The following is a 12196-nucleotide window of genomic DNA, read 5'->3' as shown; positions in this document are numbered from 1 at the left end:
CGACATGGTCAAGGGATCCGCCATGGATTCTTCTCAAGCAAGCTTGGTATCAAACAGAGGAACAGAGAGAGAGAGAGAGAGAGAGAGATAGAGAGAGAGAGAGAGAGAGAGGTGTAGTTAGGTTGTGGAGTTGGTTTTAGTGGATGGAACTTTTTTATTGCACATTTATGTTAACAATTGCTCATAACATAACAACATTCTTCTTCATAGAGAAAGCAAGGGGCCATTCTACGTAATTAGAATTTGTTAGTATGGCTAATCACAGATCATTGGATTACAAGTTTTGAAAGAAAATTGAAATTTTATGCAGCCACGTGTTCATCATTTAACAGAGATCGTTGGATTAAAAGTTTGGATCAAATTGAGATGGCTTATGAGAGAGGCAAGGTAGAGAATATTTAGAGACTTATCCCACGCTTTGCTTTGCCTCTTTTCGTTTGCTTTTGAAAAAGAATCAAATGATTTCCCTCTTAATTCAACAAGTTAGAATAATATTAGCATATCAAATACTTTTCCCTCCGTAATAAGGTGTCAATCAAATTATTCGACTCGAATTGTATTTGATAAAACGAGTATTGATAAAAAAATAATTTTATGAACTTAACACATGCGTATAAGAAAACATTTTTGTTAGCTTATCAGATAAGGATACGGACAATATATTTATATTTTGTACTTGTTATATAATTAATTAATATTTAAAATATATAATGTTTATTATTATGATTTGATTGATTTATACAATATTTTATATAGTTTTTTTTAGATGAATTAAATGCACACACTAGCTAAAACTTTTTTAGTAGGATATATAAGGTGGGAAGTTATCATCTCACGACCTAACTAAATTATGGAGAACATTTTATTTCTACAATCATTGAATTGGATGTCAATGTTTTAGGAGCAACAAAAATTTAATTCTGTATGCAACTTATTTCTTTTAAATCATTGTTATAGTTTGTTGAATATTTAGACAACTACAAAATTATAGTTTGAATTTAATCACATTTGGTATATGTAAAAAAATGTTATTTAAAATTTGCTACGTATTATTTAAAATTGTATATTTTGTAAAATATTAAAATGTAAACAAATAGTTTTTATGGGGAGAAATTGATCTGTCTTGGGTTATCCCTTTGTCCAAATACTCTTGTATTTCCATTGCAGCTCAACTGTTCGATCAAATGCCCATTGTTCTCCGTTACTTGTCTTCACCCTCTCAAGTATTTAGTTCTTCATCTCTTTTTCTCCAGTACTTGCCTTCTCTTATACATCTCAATTTGCAGCTCCCATGTTCGATAAAATGCCCCACTTTTTATAGTACTTGCTTTTCTGCTCTCTAATATCTATTTCAATTTTGTGCTGATTGAGTCCCATCAGGGTTCCTGGCTGATCGGTTAGCCGTGCCACTAGAAGCTTTCAGCAAATGGTGTCACGTGCGGGGCTTATTGATCTGGGGTACCGGGAACCTGCATATACTTGGACAAACTATCAGAAATGGAGCTGCTTGGTCATGGAACAACTCGATCGTGCTTTTGGTACAGCTGAGCGACTCACCAGATTCCCAAATGCAAGCTTGTTTCATTTACCTCAGATAAATAGTGATCACCATGTACCGACTTCTCTGGCATGAGGCGCACCAGGAGTTTTAAAATTGCAAATTGGTGGTTCCGGCAACATGATAGTGCAGCACCTCACATCAACTGTGCATCGGTTGTGCTGTGGATCTTGTGGATGGATAATACTGTACTGATTGTATTTTGTCTATGTAGCACCACACTACTGCATATCAAACTAAGATCCATCGTTATAATTGCTATCTTGTATTGAATGAAACTGTAAGACACTTAGATAATTACACGATCCTAATCTTTTCTATAGGAGTTTAATTTTATGGTTTCTTTATATTTTCCTTTTGTTCTCTGTAACTTGTTTTCTTTCTATTTTTAACGCCTTTTTTTCCTACCACTACCAGTAAGCTACCAAACTCTTATAAAACTTGATCTCTTTGTGTGAGGGTTGGGGGGGGGGGGGGGGGGGGGGGGCGAGTGAGAGAGAGAGCAACAGGTGTAGCCTTACCATTAAGCATTAGGTTCAATGTTCATACCAGTACAAGTAAACATAATTTCAGAATACATGATTATCAACTATCAGTTTCTCTTTCTTTCTCCTATAAATGCATGTGCTGCGTTGGTCAAGGTGAAGTCACTTCTATGCATAATTCACGCTTTCTGCACCAAATTGGATACCACCTCAGCAAGTGATTTTTCGTTCCTGACACCTTCGATCCAGTGCGCATTGATCTTAACCCTCTCCAGGCTTTGCTTCAATGCCCTTTCAAATGTTGACTTCATCCGACTTGAGAAAAACTTCTCAATCTCTTCACTCTTCTCGTAAGATGCAAACTACAGTGGAAAGTAAACAAATACAAAAATAATAAGTCGGCAAAGATTGTATAGCAAAAGAGAACTGACAAAAGAAAGAGGGTTTATGTTACTAATTACCGGAGACACAACAGAACTGATGAAGCTAGAAATAAGGTTGCTTGACGGCCATGTCTTTGATATATATTCCCAATTTTCCTGTCAAAATCAGAGTTTATTACTTAAAAAGTTTCTTCTGTAAATAAGCATGATAATTTGCAGTGTAATTTCCTACTGTTGCAAGTTTTCTTTTCATTTCTGACACTATCAAATATTGGGTGCAGTTTGATATAAAACTTAAAAACCTCAGAATTAAGAATTGCCACTGTTGAATGTACCTTCAACCATTCCCATGCAGTTTCACGCCCTTGAATGGCAACATTCAGTCCATAAACAGCATCCTGATTTCTAACCTGAAGTAGAGAAAATTGGAAGGGCTCTGGGTGTGAGCAAATAATTATAATAAGATAAAAAATGAGCAAAACAGTAGGCTAGAGATGATATTCATAGACGTAATAGTTAACAGAAAAAAATAAAGAAAGATAACCTCATCAGTCAATAAGAAGTTCAAGGAATCAAGAACAATGCCTTTATCAGGGCAGGATGCCAAACTTCCTATAAACAAACAAGAATATATATAAACAAAGCTTCCCAATCAATTCATATTTTTAGACCAAAAGCTTACGAAATACAATATATGAGTTGACTAACCTATAACCCGCACTTTTTCTTCGCTCCGATCGGTCTCTCGTTATATTTTCAGAAGGGACTCATACCCCGATTTATCAAACACAGTGCAGTGTTGCATTACTGCAACATATGCAGCCTACAAGAGAAGATATAATTTTTCTTTTGTTTTTGCAAAACTAAAAGAGAAGAAGATAAAAAGTAAGTAAACCTTTCTGGTATCAGGCAGTAGAACAGATGAGTTCCTGTCATTTAAGAAAATGGCAAAGCGTCTTATTCCTTCATCGACAGTACTTTTGTTGCCAAGTCTGACAAGAGCCATCAGTATTTAAGCTCTGAGCATTGTGTCAAGGTGGCTCTCTCCTTCTTTTACATCCCAACCTAGTTTCCTATTTCATATATGTATATACATTCAAAAGCCAACATATGAAACCACCCACATATAGAAGCAAGCAAAAGGGCTGGAATATACCAAATTTGCAATCTTAAGACTCACCTGAGAAATCCAAAATAAAGCAAAAGATACTGAGATGATTCACTAGCACTTGTGACCAATGGCATGCTATTTTTTTAGAGGGGGGAAAAAAGAATGAAGCAATACATACTGAGATGACACGAGAAAGCACAGTATAATGAGATTGCGTGGAATAGGCATCCAAGAGAGAAAGAAGTGACGACAATGTCACTTTGCAAGCAACAGACAGAGCACTTGCATCGTCTATTATGCCTGCATTTTGATCATAGAAATATCTTTAAATTAGATTTTACATAGAAATATCCACATTCTTTTTTAAAATAAATATCAGATAAAGATTTTTGAGTGTCAGAAAGAGTTGCAGAAATTACCAATCTTATCCATCAATGAAAGCTTATTAGCCTGAATCATGTATTTAAGTCCCAATGCCAATTCATCATCATATTTTACCCTATAGAAACCAGTCTGGTCGGTATTTAGCTTCATCCAAAAGGTCTCTTGATTCCCCTCTTTATGTAAAATTAGATCGTCTACATCCAACTCATCTGATTTCGATTTCAGAATGAACTTCTTGGAAATATCATACGAAGAACAGCATAATGTGAGAGGTACAATCCATGTGCCAGAGCCAGAGGACCCATCTGACAAAAATTGTTCCTATAATATATATAAAAAAAAAAAAGCGTTTCCATAAATTTTCTAGCTTAAGGGGAACATAGAACAGGAAAAGGGGAACATAGAGTGAAAGAGGAGGAATAGACCTGGTAAAGATGCAATTTGTTTGAATCCATGTTGATAAAATAACAGGATAACCTTGTTGTTTGGTCCAAGAGTTCATCAGTGTAATATTATGTCACTTCAAATATTTTTTTTAAGTATTCCGTATTATTGACATGAATTATCTCGAGAGATTTAAAAATAGAATGAATATAGATGTAGTGTCACGTAATTTAAGAAAATACATTTGAGCGACTCAATTTGAATTTTGTTTTATTAATTATATATAAATTGGAGGATCACAAAATATTTAAATAAAAGATCATATATGTCAAGAGAGACCTTAGACCAATTTATATTCCAGTAACTAATTAACGTTTCTATTATTTTCAAATAACTATATTTAAAAAAAAAAAAAAAACTGACCATTCCTATTCAACTTACGCGTCTTTCTATTTCTAAAACGTGCCTCCTTTATAAATCAAACCCTAATTCCCACCCACTATTTACTTCCTAAATAATACTTTTTCTTTTATTCCCCGCCGCCTTCTGTTTTTTTTTTTGTCTCAAACCGTCAAACCCCCCCCCCCCCCTTCTGCTTTGATTTGTCTCAACCTCCTATGCATCTCAAATTAAACTATTAAATACTAGTATTTCTAAACTTCATAATCTCAAGTCATCAAGGATGAATGATTTCTCTCTTCTTTCGTTCAGACATCTACACCTAAGGTAATTGAAATCATATCATTTTATATTAAATTGACACAATATGATTGATTGGGAAACGGTTTTTAGATTATTTGGTTTACAATAAATTTTATTATTGGATTGCATGAATTTAGTTACAAGAAATTATTTAATTATATTAAAATCTGGAATTTATTAGTAAGTATTTTCTTATAATCTAAAGATTTAATTTATTTCGTTACTTATTTTATAATATCAATTTACTAGTAATAATCCTCTTTAATTAGATTAAAATCTGGAAATATAATTTGTTAGCAATTCTTACTCTAATTATATTAATGTCTAAAATAAATTGTCTTTTGATTTTTTAAATTTAGTATTGACGATGTAAACATAATACTAATTTGATTACTTCAACTGCAATTGTATTTCTTTTGTATAATTTAAATATCGTTATAAAGAATTCCTTAAATTTTCTTCTTCTGGGTGAGAATTATTCATACAATTATTGAAATCTCTTAATAAGGAGAAACCATACTAAAATGAATTTTTAAAATAAACTAATTAAAGTTTATGAGTTACGATTAATAACATGTAAATATAATATTAATAATATAATCCAGGAGTTTTGGAAATGAGAACGAGGGAATATTATACATTGTTAATTAGAGGTATATTATTGTACCAAATTTGTCTTTTAAAGATTTAAACAACGCAAGAGACGATCAAGAAAATTACTTCAATATCAGGTGCGGGTTTCCTGGACTTTTTGTAAAATTATTTACTTATTCCTTTGTGTGCATTATATTTTTATTTATGAAATTGTGCATGTTGATTTGAACAACCCCTTTGGCTTTGTTTAGAGAATAAATTATATGATTATTTCGTTTGGAACATATGACATGAATAGAATATATCGATTGAGTATAACATTAGCATAAGAAAACGAACGATCGCTGTGAGATGCATGAATGGAAAGGCCGATACGCGGGGACTGCTAGTCGTGGTCGGGACCGATATGCGGGGAATGCTAGTCGCAGTCGGGTTCGATGTTGGAAAGGCCGATACACGGGGATTGCTAGTTGTGGTCGGGACCGATATGCGGGGAATGCTAGTCGCAGTCGGGTTCGATATTTGAAAGGCCGATACGTGGGGATTGCTAGTCACGGTCGGGACCGATATGCGGGGATTGCTAGTCGCAATCGGGTTTGATATTTGAAAGGCCGATACACGGGGATTGCTAGTCGCGGTCGGGACCAATATGCAGGGAATGCTAGTTGCAGTCGGGTTTGAGATATAACGTATCATAAGCAAAGTAATGATCAGTGAATAATAAGATTTAAAGTAACAAGTACTCATATGAATGGTAGTCATTGCATGATAGGGTAATATAGATTGCATTTTAGTTGTTGATTAAATAAAGTTGTTTAATATATTAAAAAGGAAGATTTTACAAATATCCGGGTTGGAACTAAATCCCGCACTGAGAGAATGTTCGATCTCTCACCCGTTCCACTTTTATGTGGGTTCCAGAAAATGATGAGGCCAGGAATGAGCACGGATAGAAGGGGCGTGGATTAGGAGGTCAACGAGCAGAAGTAATGAAAATGAAGAAGTCGAGCAAGGACAAGAGTGAGACTAATCAACGGGAAGGCTTATGATTGATAAATGCCACATATTGTTTATTTTTGTTCCCATGATTCAATAATTGATACATTGAGCAGGCATGGCAGTGTTTGTGTTACTAGCCATGTCCGCCATGATCGTTTGTTAAACTCGTTTTATTATGAAATAAATGTGGCTTTACTTATATTGTTATTGATAATGTATGTGATGTGCACACGCCTTACGTGTAAAAACGTAACGGGTTGTCCCGGGGTGTGACAATCAGGTCCCTCACGGGTTCGCCACATTCTTCCTCCAGGACGGCCCATAGATCATCTGTTGTTGCATTTCCGTATGCATATTTCTTTATATACGAAGCAGTGCTTTCTACAAGCAAAAAACTATTGAGACATGGTCAATTGAGACATCTACAACTAAGACTTATTCAATCATCACTACTGTGCTCATTACCATCATAATTCAGTTCCTAAGAAGAGTTTTTGTTTCACCTGAAAGCAATCAGCACCTAGGTAGCTTTGGAGCATGCGGATAACAGATGCTCCCTTGTCATAGCTTATTGAGTCAAATATTGCATCCACCTCACTTGCATGCTTTATCTCCACCTTTAGTATTATCACAAGTTGAAAAAGAAAACAAAAATTACCCAAATTAAGGGTTCATCATACTTGTATACATTGTTTGTTTATAAATTGTAAAATCAATACCTCAATAGGATGGGATTCAGAGAGTGCATCTAACTTCATACCAGAAGCCGTCTCATCAAGAAATTGAGTCCATATCTTCCATTCAGGGAATATTGCATCAATCGCTAAGTAGCTCACCTGTTGGTCAAAATCTATTCTCACATTAACAGCACAAATGGTGTGTGATGCACCAAGGATAGAGTTAGAATAAAAAAAAAAGCAAGAATATATGCGTACCCAAGAGGCAAATCCCTCATTTAGCCACAAGTGGGTCCACCACTCCATTGTCACAAGGTTTCCAAACCATTGGTGTGCCAACTCATGTGCTACTGTTATTGCCACCTGAGACACAAATATTTTAAGTCGATTGGCATTACTTTCCTCTACAAAGTAAAATATAACATAAACAAATTTAGAGAGAGAAAAGGAATTATGTACATTTTGTTTGTTTGAGGCCGACGATATTTTTTCATCGTAAAGCAATTCACTTTCCCGGTAATTAACTAAACCGTAGTTCTCCATTGCTCCAGCAACAAAATCAGGAATTGCAACCATGTCCAATTTAGGAAGTGGGTACGGCACCGCATCTGATCGTTGAGTGTACCAGTGAAGTCAATCCGAAGAACAGATTCTCCCAAGGGAAGCTGAGAATCGAATTCCAGAACCAAGATCTCGTCATCCTCCACCAATTCTGTCTTACAAGGAGAGATTTATTTTCCCCCAAGCGACACGGAAGTGGCATTGATGCTGAGATCGGCAGAGTTGAGTACGAGAAATCGCGTGGGAGAGAGGATGTCAACGGTTATCGCCACTGATCCCGAGAATTCGCATGACGATAAATTGGGGTTGAGGAAGAGATCGTAGCGGCGAGGAGGCCGAGTTTTTTAAAAATACCCAAATTTATTAATATTTTATTATAAATAACCAGATATTTGAAAAAATTATATTTTTATCCAAACCGTAAGGAAATTTTACGGTTTGGATTAAAAATTCAAACCGTAAGATTTCCTTACGGTTTGGAATTTTTTTTTTTTTCCAAACCGTAAAATTTCCTTACAGTTTGGAATCCAAACCGTAAACTTGCTGAAGGAGTGCATTTATTATGTTTTAAATTAAAAAAAATTCCTTACGGTTTGGAATTTATTTTTTATTTTTAAAAATTTTTTTTTTGCAACTTTTCACATACGTATTTACTGTTCATATACGTAATTACTATTCATATTTGTATTTACTGTTCATATACGTATTTACTATTCATTACTGTTCATATATGTATTTACTATTCCTACACAACTGTTCACAACTGCTCACAATTGAAATCAGTAAACTGACCAAATATTAGTTATTTATGAATGTAGTTTATTGGCCATGTCTATTGGAATTTCATTACATTTTGGAGGGAAGTTCATAAATGTCCAGTATGGGGTACGTTATTCGAAACCTGCAGTAAATACGTATTGGGTTGAAGAAAATTTCTCATTAGAGGAGTTGCAATCGCTTATTTATGAAGCGAGCGGCTACAATAGGAATCACTGGAAATTAGAAATACAGGCCCGAATGCTCCAAGCAGGAAAGTGGTTTGTTCAGCGGCGACAGGCAGCGATGGAGCAAAGCAATGAAGAAAAGCCTTTCTCCAAACGGGTACAGGTTAAGCTTGCCAAACGGTGGGAGAAAGCCACAAAAATGGATGTCATCCCATACTCGCACGGCGAAGATAAGTACGAAGTCACGGGCCCAAATGAATATGTTCCAGTAATCCAAACGCAGGATGGAACCATGTCCATTCTTCACAGAAGGTTCCAGTATATTGTGACATTCGGGCCCAACAGAGCAGTGGAATGTACATGTAGAGGTGTCCAATTAACTGGAATTCCGTGCGCTCATGTGTTAGCTGTTTGTCGCCATAATAACTGGTCACCCGACCTATTTGTTGATAACCGATATAGGGTGGACTACCTTCTGAGTACTTGGAATGCCATGTTTGTTCCTTACGGCAATCCTGAAGATTGGCCTACGTCCACTACCCCTAAAATTGAGCCAAACAAAGATTGGATACGGTGTGGTAGGAGAAAACACATCCGTCATGTAATGACCATGGATGAAATGCAAGGTAGGCGACAGGGGCACCGTCCTCGCCGTTCCACTACTGACAGGCAGAGTCGAGGTATGTAACAACTTCAATATATTGATTATATTTCATTCCAATCTTGAACAACTTAATAAGTAACATTTTTTGGGATGCAGATGCTCATAACGCAGCAAATGCAGCAGAAAATGAGCGAGTTATGGCCGAGGCAAGTGGATCGCAAGGGTCGCGGCGAAGCACGGCCAGAAGCCGTACAACTGACCGTGAAAATGCAACTATGATGTTTAGGGAGGCAATGGGAGAAAGACTGGTAGGAGGAGAAGCGGTTGGTTTGCAAGGGCCTTCAGGTACTACCCAGCGAAGGAGCACATCTCAAGCTGGAAGAAGGAGCACATCTGGTACAGCCCACCGTCAGGAAGAAGCAGTGCAACCAGCTAGAAGGAGCACATCTGGCACCGGACCATCTGGTACAGCACACCATCAAGAAGAAGCAGTGCAACCAGCTACAAGGAGCACATCATCATGGGGATTTGGACGATTGATGGGATTGCGTTTTCTCCGGAGTCGTAGAACTTAACATGCGGTCTATTTCAATGTGTTGAGAACTTATTTGATTAGATGACTTTTATTTTGTGAACAATTTTCATTTTGAGGTTTGTATGAACTTTATTTGTATATGTATATTTAGTTTTCTTATTCTATTTAACTTTCGGGCCTTTTTGTTATTTTTAAAGCTTGTCATATTGTTGTTCTTAATTTTATTCTTCTATTTAACTTGTTGTATTGTTGTTCCTTATTTTAAGTATATTGTTTTTTGTTATTTTTAATCATTGTAAGAAATAGTATGTTGTTCAGTTTGTTCGAATTATTAAGTTAGAGATTTGTACGAATTTTATAATGAAATAGTATTTTTTGTTATTTTTAAATACTATCCAAGAACGATAAAATATAACGAAACTAAACTGAACAAAACATAATAAAACATAAAACATAAAACATAATAAAATAACGAAGCTAAACTGAACAAAACATAATAAAACATAAAACATAATACTACGCTAGAGGAAAACATAATAAAACATAACAAAAGCCTCTCTATCTAAGCTTTTGACATGGATTTTAATTATAAAAAATATGACAGTACAAATTCTAAAATAAGACATAAAATTTATTTTTATTTTTTATGATTAACATCACTCCGCAACTGTTGTTGTAAGATGAACCCATATTGGCAAAGGCCAAGCACAATCACGAAGTTCCCTGGGACAACATTCCTCAAATGCACTATCCTTCATGTTGTATACGCCGATATCACGCATTTTCGTCCTTAAATAGTCAGCTCCTAACAAATCCCAGCAGTCATCGGTGAAGTATATACAATTTGGTTTAATCATGGGATATAACTTGGTTGATATCAAATTCGTGATGCCAGTGCCGACAAATATAGCTTTATCCTCCAAATTCAGTATAGTTTCCCACTTTTTATTTCCTTCCATATCGGTAAGAAGCTTGAGCACCTTAATTTCACAAGTCTCAGATGTATCATCTTCGTAATTATACTCTCTCCAAATTTGCATGAATCCTCCATTACTATCTTGAATTAAGTACTTGTGGTTGTCTGAGTAAACGCTAGCAAAGGGAGAAGAAATCTCGTTTTTCACAAAATCTCCATCTTCAATCAGTTGAAATCTATAAACTGCACCAAGATAAGTCAAGCCAAGTAGAGTACCATCTTGGCAAAAGACCAGGTCGACATATCTCTCGTCATAATCTAGAAACTTCCACCGACCCAACCCTGGCATTGTATATGCAATGTACTCTGGATAGTTAAAGAGTGCGGCCACCACAAACCCGCCAGTTGAGAGCGAGGGGTTAGAGGAGAGCACGAGTTTTGAAAAGGTTACGATCTCGCATAAGTAGTCCAGTGGCTCCTTCTCAAAAGGAACGACATCAGAGTGTACTTTATAGCGACGCCAGTAGAAAACCAGAGAGCCATCAAGAGAGAAGGTGGGACGGATATCAGGCAGAGTGAAGATTGACGGTAGGCTGATGGATTCACTTGTTAGTACATTGAAGAGCGAGGGCTCGCAGTAGGCGTCAATGATGGCGAGCCAGCCGTACTGACATCCGATGAACCTTTTGTCATGAAGAGCTGGTATAGAGTGCTCGTCGACGGTGCCACCAGATGCGCTGACAAAATAGAAGCAGTCTGTGGCAGAGCCATCTTTTTTGTTGTTCTTGGGCAGGAGGAGGTATGGCGCATTGGCCAGCGGCAAGAGGTTAGACGAGCGGCACATCATGATTGACTACACAGGAGAAAGCTTCAAGGTTTTCTGTATCTTCTTCAATGATAATATATATATAGTTAGTTGGAAATATTGTTTGCAATATTTACCTTAGCTCGCACGCCTAATTATATAAATTATACCTTGTTATATATAAATAAACATACTATGTTAATATGTTATACAAGTATTGATCTAATTAATGCTCGTCGTTGTTTATTTTAGGCATCCAAATAATTACATATGCACTATTAGCGGTCTCAATTCTACTATGCTATTTTTCTTTTTCTTTTTTGACAAAATTCTACTGTGCTATTTTAGCAGCAAATATTCTTGCACCTTGCAAAATCAGTTTGCTCAATTTGTTACCGATATTTCTCTTGACCTTTTTTTCGCCTTATTATTATATTGCATTTATATTTGCCTTTTGGTTTTTTGAAACCTTTATACAATTTTCATTGTTACCTGTATATCATTTGATATAATGTGTCCTGTTCCGATTTTTAGCCCAATCAAAAAAGCTTTAT

The 12196-nt window shown here is 35.9% G+C and overlaps 2 protein-coding genes, 1 long non-coding RNA gene and 1 pseudogene across 4 annotated transcripts; 1 reads left to right on the top strand and 3 right to left on the bottom strand.

The window, feature by feature from the left end:
* Window positions 1-1355: 1355 nt before the first annotated feature.
* On the bottom strand, window positions 1356-2038 carry LOC144547628 (uncharacterized). The gene is made up of 2 exons (XR_013509122.1): window positions 1558-2038; window positions 1356-1469 (listed from the first exon to the last, which is right to left on the bottom strand). It is a non-coding gene; the product is annotated as an uncharacterized LOC144547628 (long non-coding RNA).
* Window positions 2039-2059: 21 nt separating this feature from the next.
* Window positions 2060-7904, bottom strand: LOC144547165 (aminopeptidase M1-B-like; annotated as a pseudogene). Its single transcript, XR_013509024.1, has 15 exons — window positions 7737-7904; window positions 7536-7640; window positions 7320-7436; window positions 7105-7217; window positions 6875-6983; window positions 4347-4441; window positions 3957-4242; window positions 3716-3837; window positions 3551-3606; window positions 3322-3499; window positions 3135-3249; window positions 2971-3038; window positions 2762-2836; window positions 2505-2582; window positions 2060-2405 (listed from the first exon to the last, which is right to left on the bottom strand). The product of XR_013509024.1 is annotated as an aminopeptidase M1-B-like (transcript).
* Window positions 7905-8881: 977 nt separating this feature from the next.
* On the top strand, window positions 8882-9961 carry LOC144547164 (uncharacterized). Its single transcript, XM_078295756.1, has 2 exons — window positions 8882-9462; window positions 9543-9961. The coding sequence occupies exons 1-2, from the start codon at window positions 8901-8903 to the stop codon at window positions 9959-9961; spliced, it is 981 nt and encodes a 326-aa protein (XP_078151882.1). The 5' UTR covers window positions 8882-8900.
* Window positions 9962-10577: 616 nt separating this feature from the next.
* LOC144547163 (putative F-box protein At2g04810) lies at window positions 10578-11684 on the bottom strand. Its single transcript, XM_078295754.1, has one exon. It carries the CDS (start codon window positions 11682-11684, stop codon window positions 10578-10580), a length of 1107 nt encoding a protein of 368 aa, XP_078151880.1.
* Window positions 11685-12196: the final 512 nt, after the last annotated feature.

Source organism: Carex rostrata, chromosome 31 (assembly GCF_964058835.1).
Source record: "Carex rostrata chromosome 31, lpCarRost1.2, whole genome shotgun sequence".
NCBI lineage: Eukaryota > Viridiplantae > Streptophyta > Magnoliopsida > Poales > Cyperaceae > Carex > Carex rostrata.
This window is presented reverse-complemented; position numbering and strand designations above follow the sequence as displayed.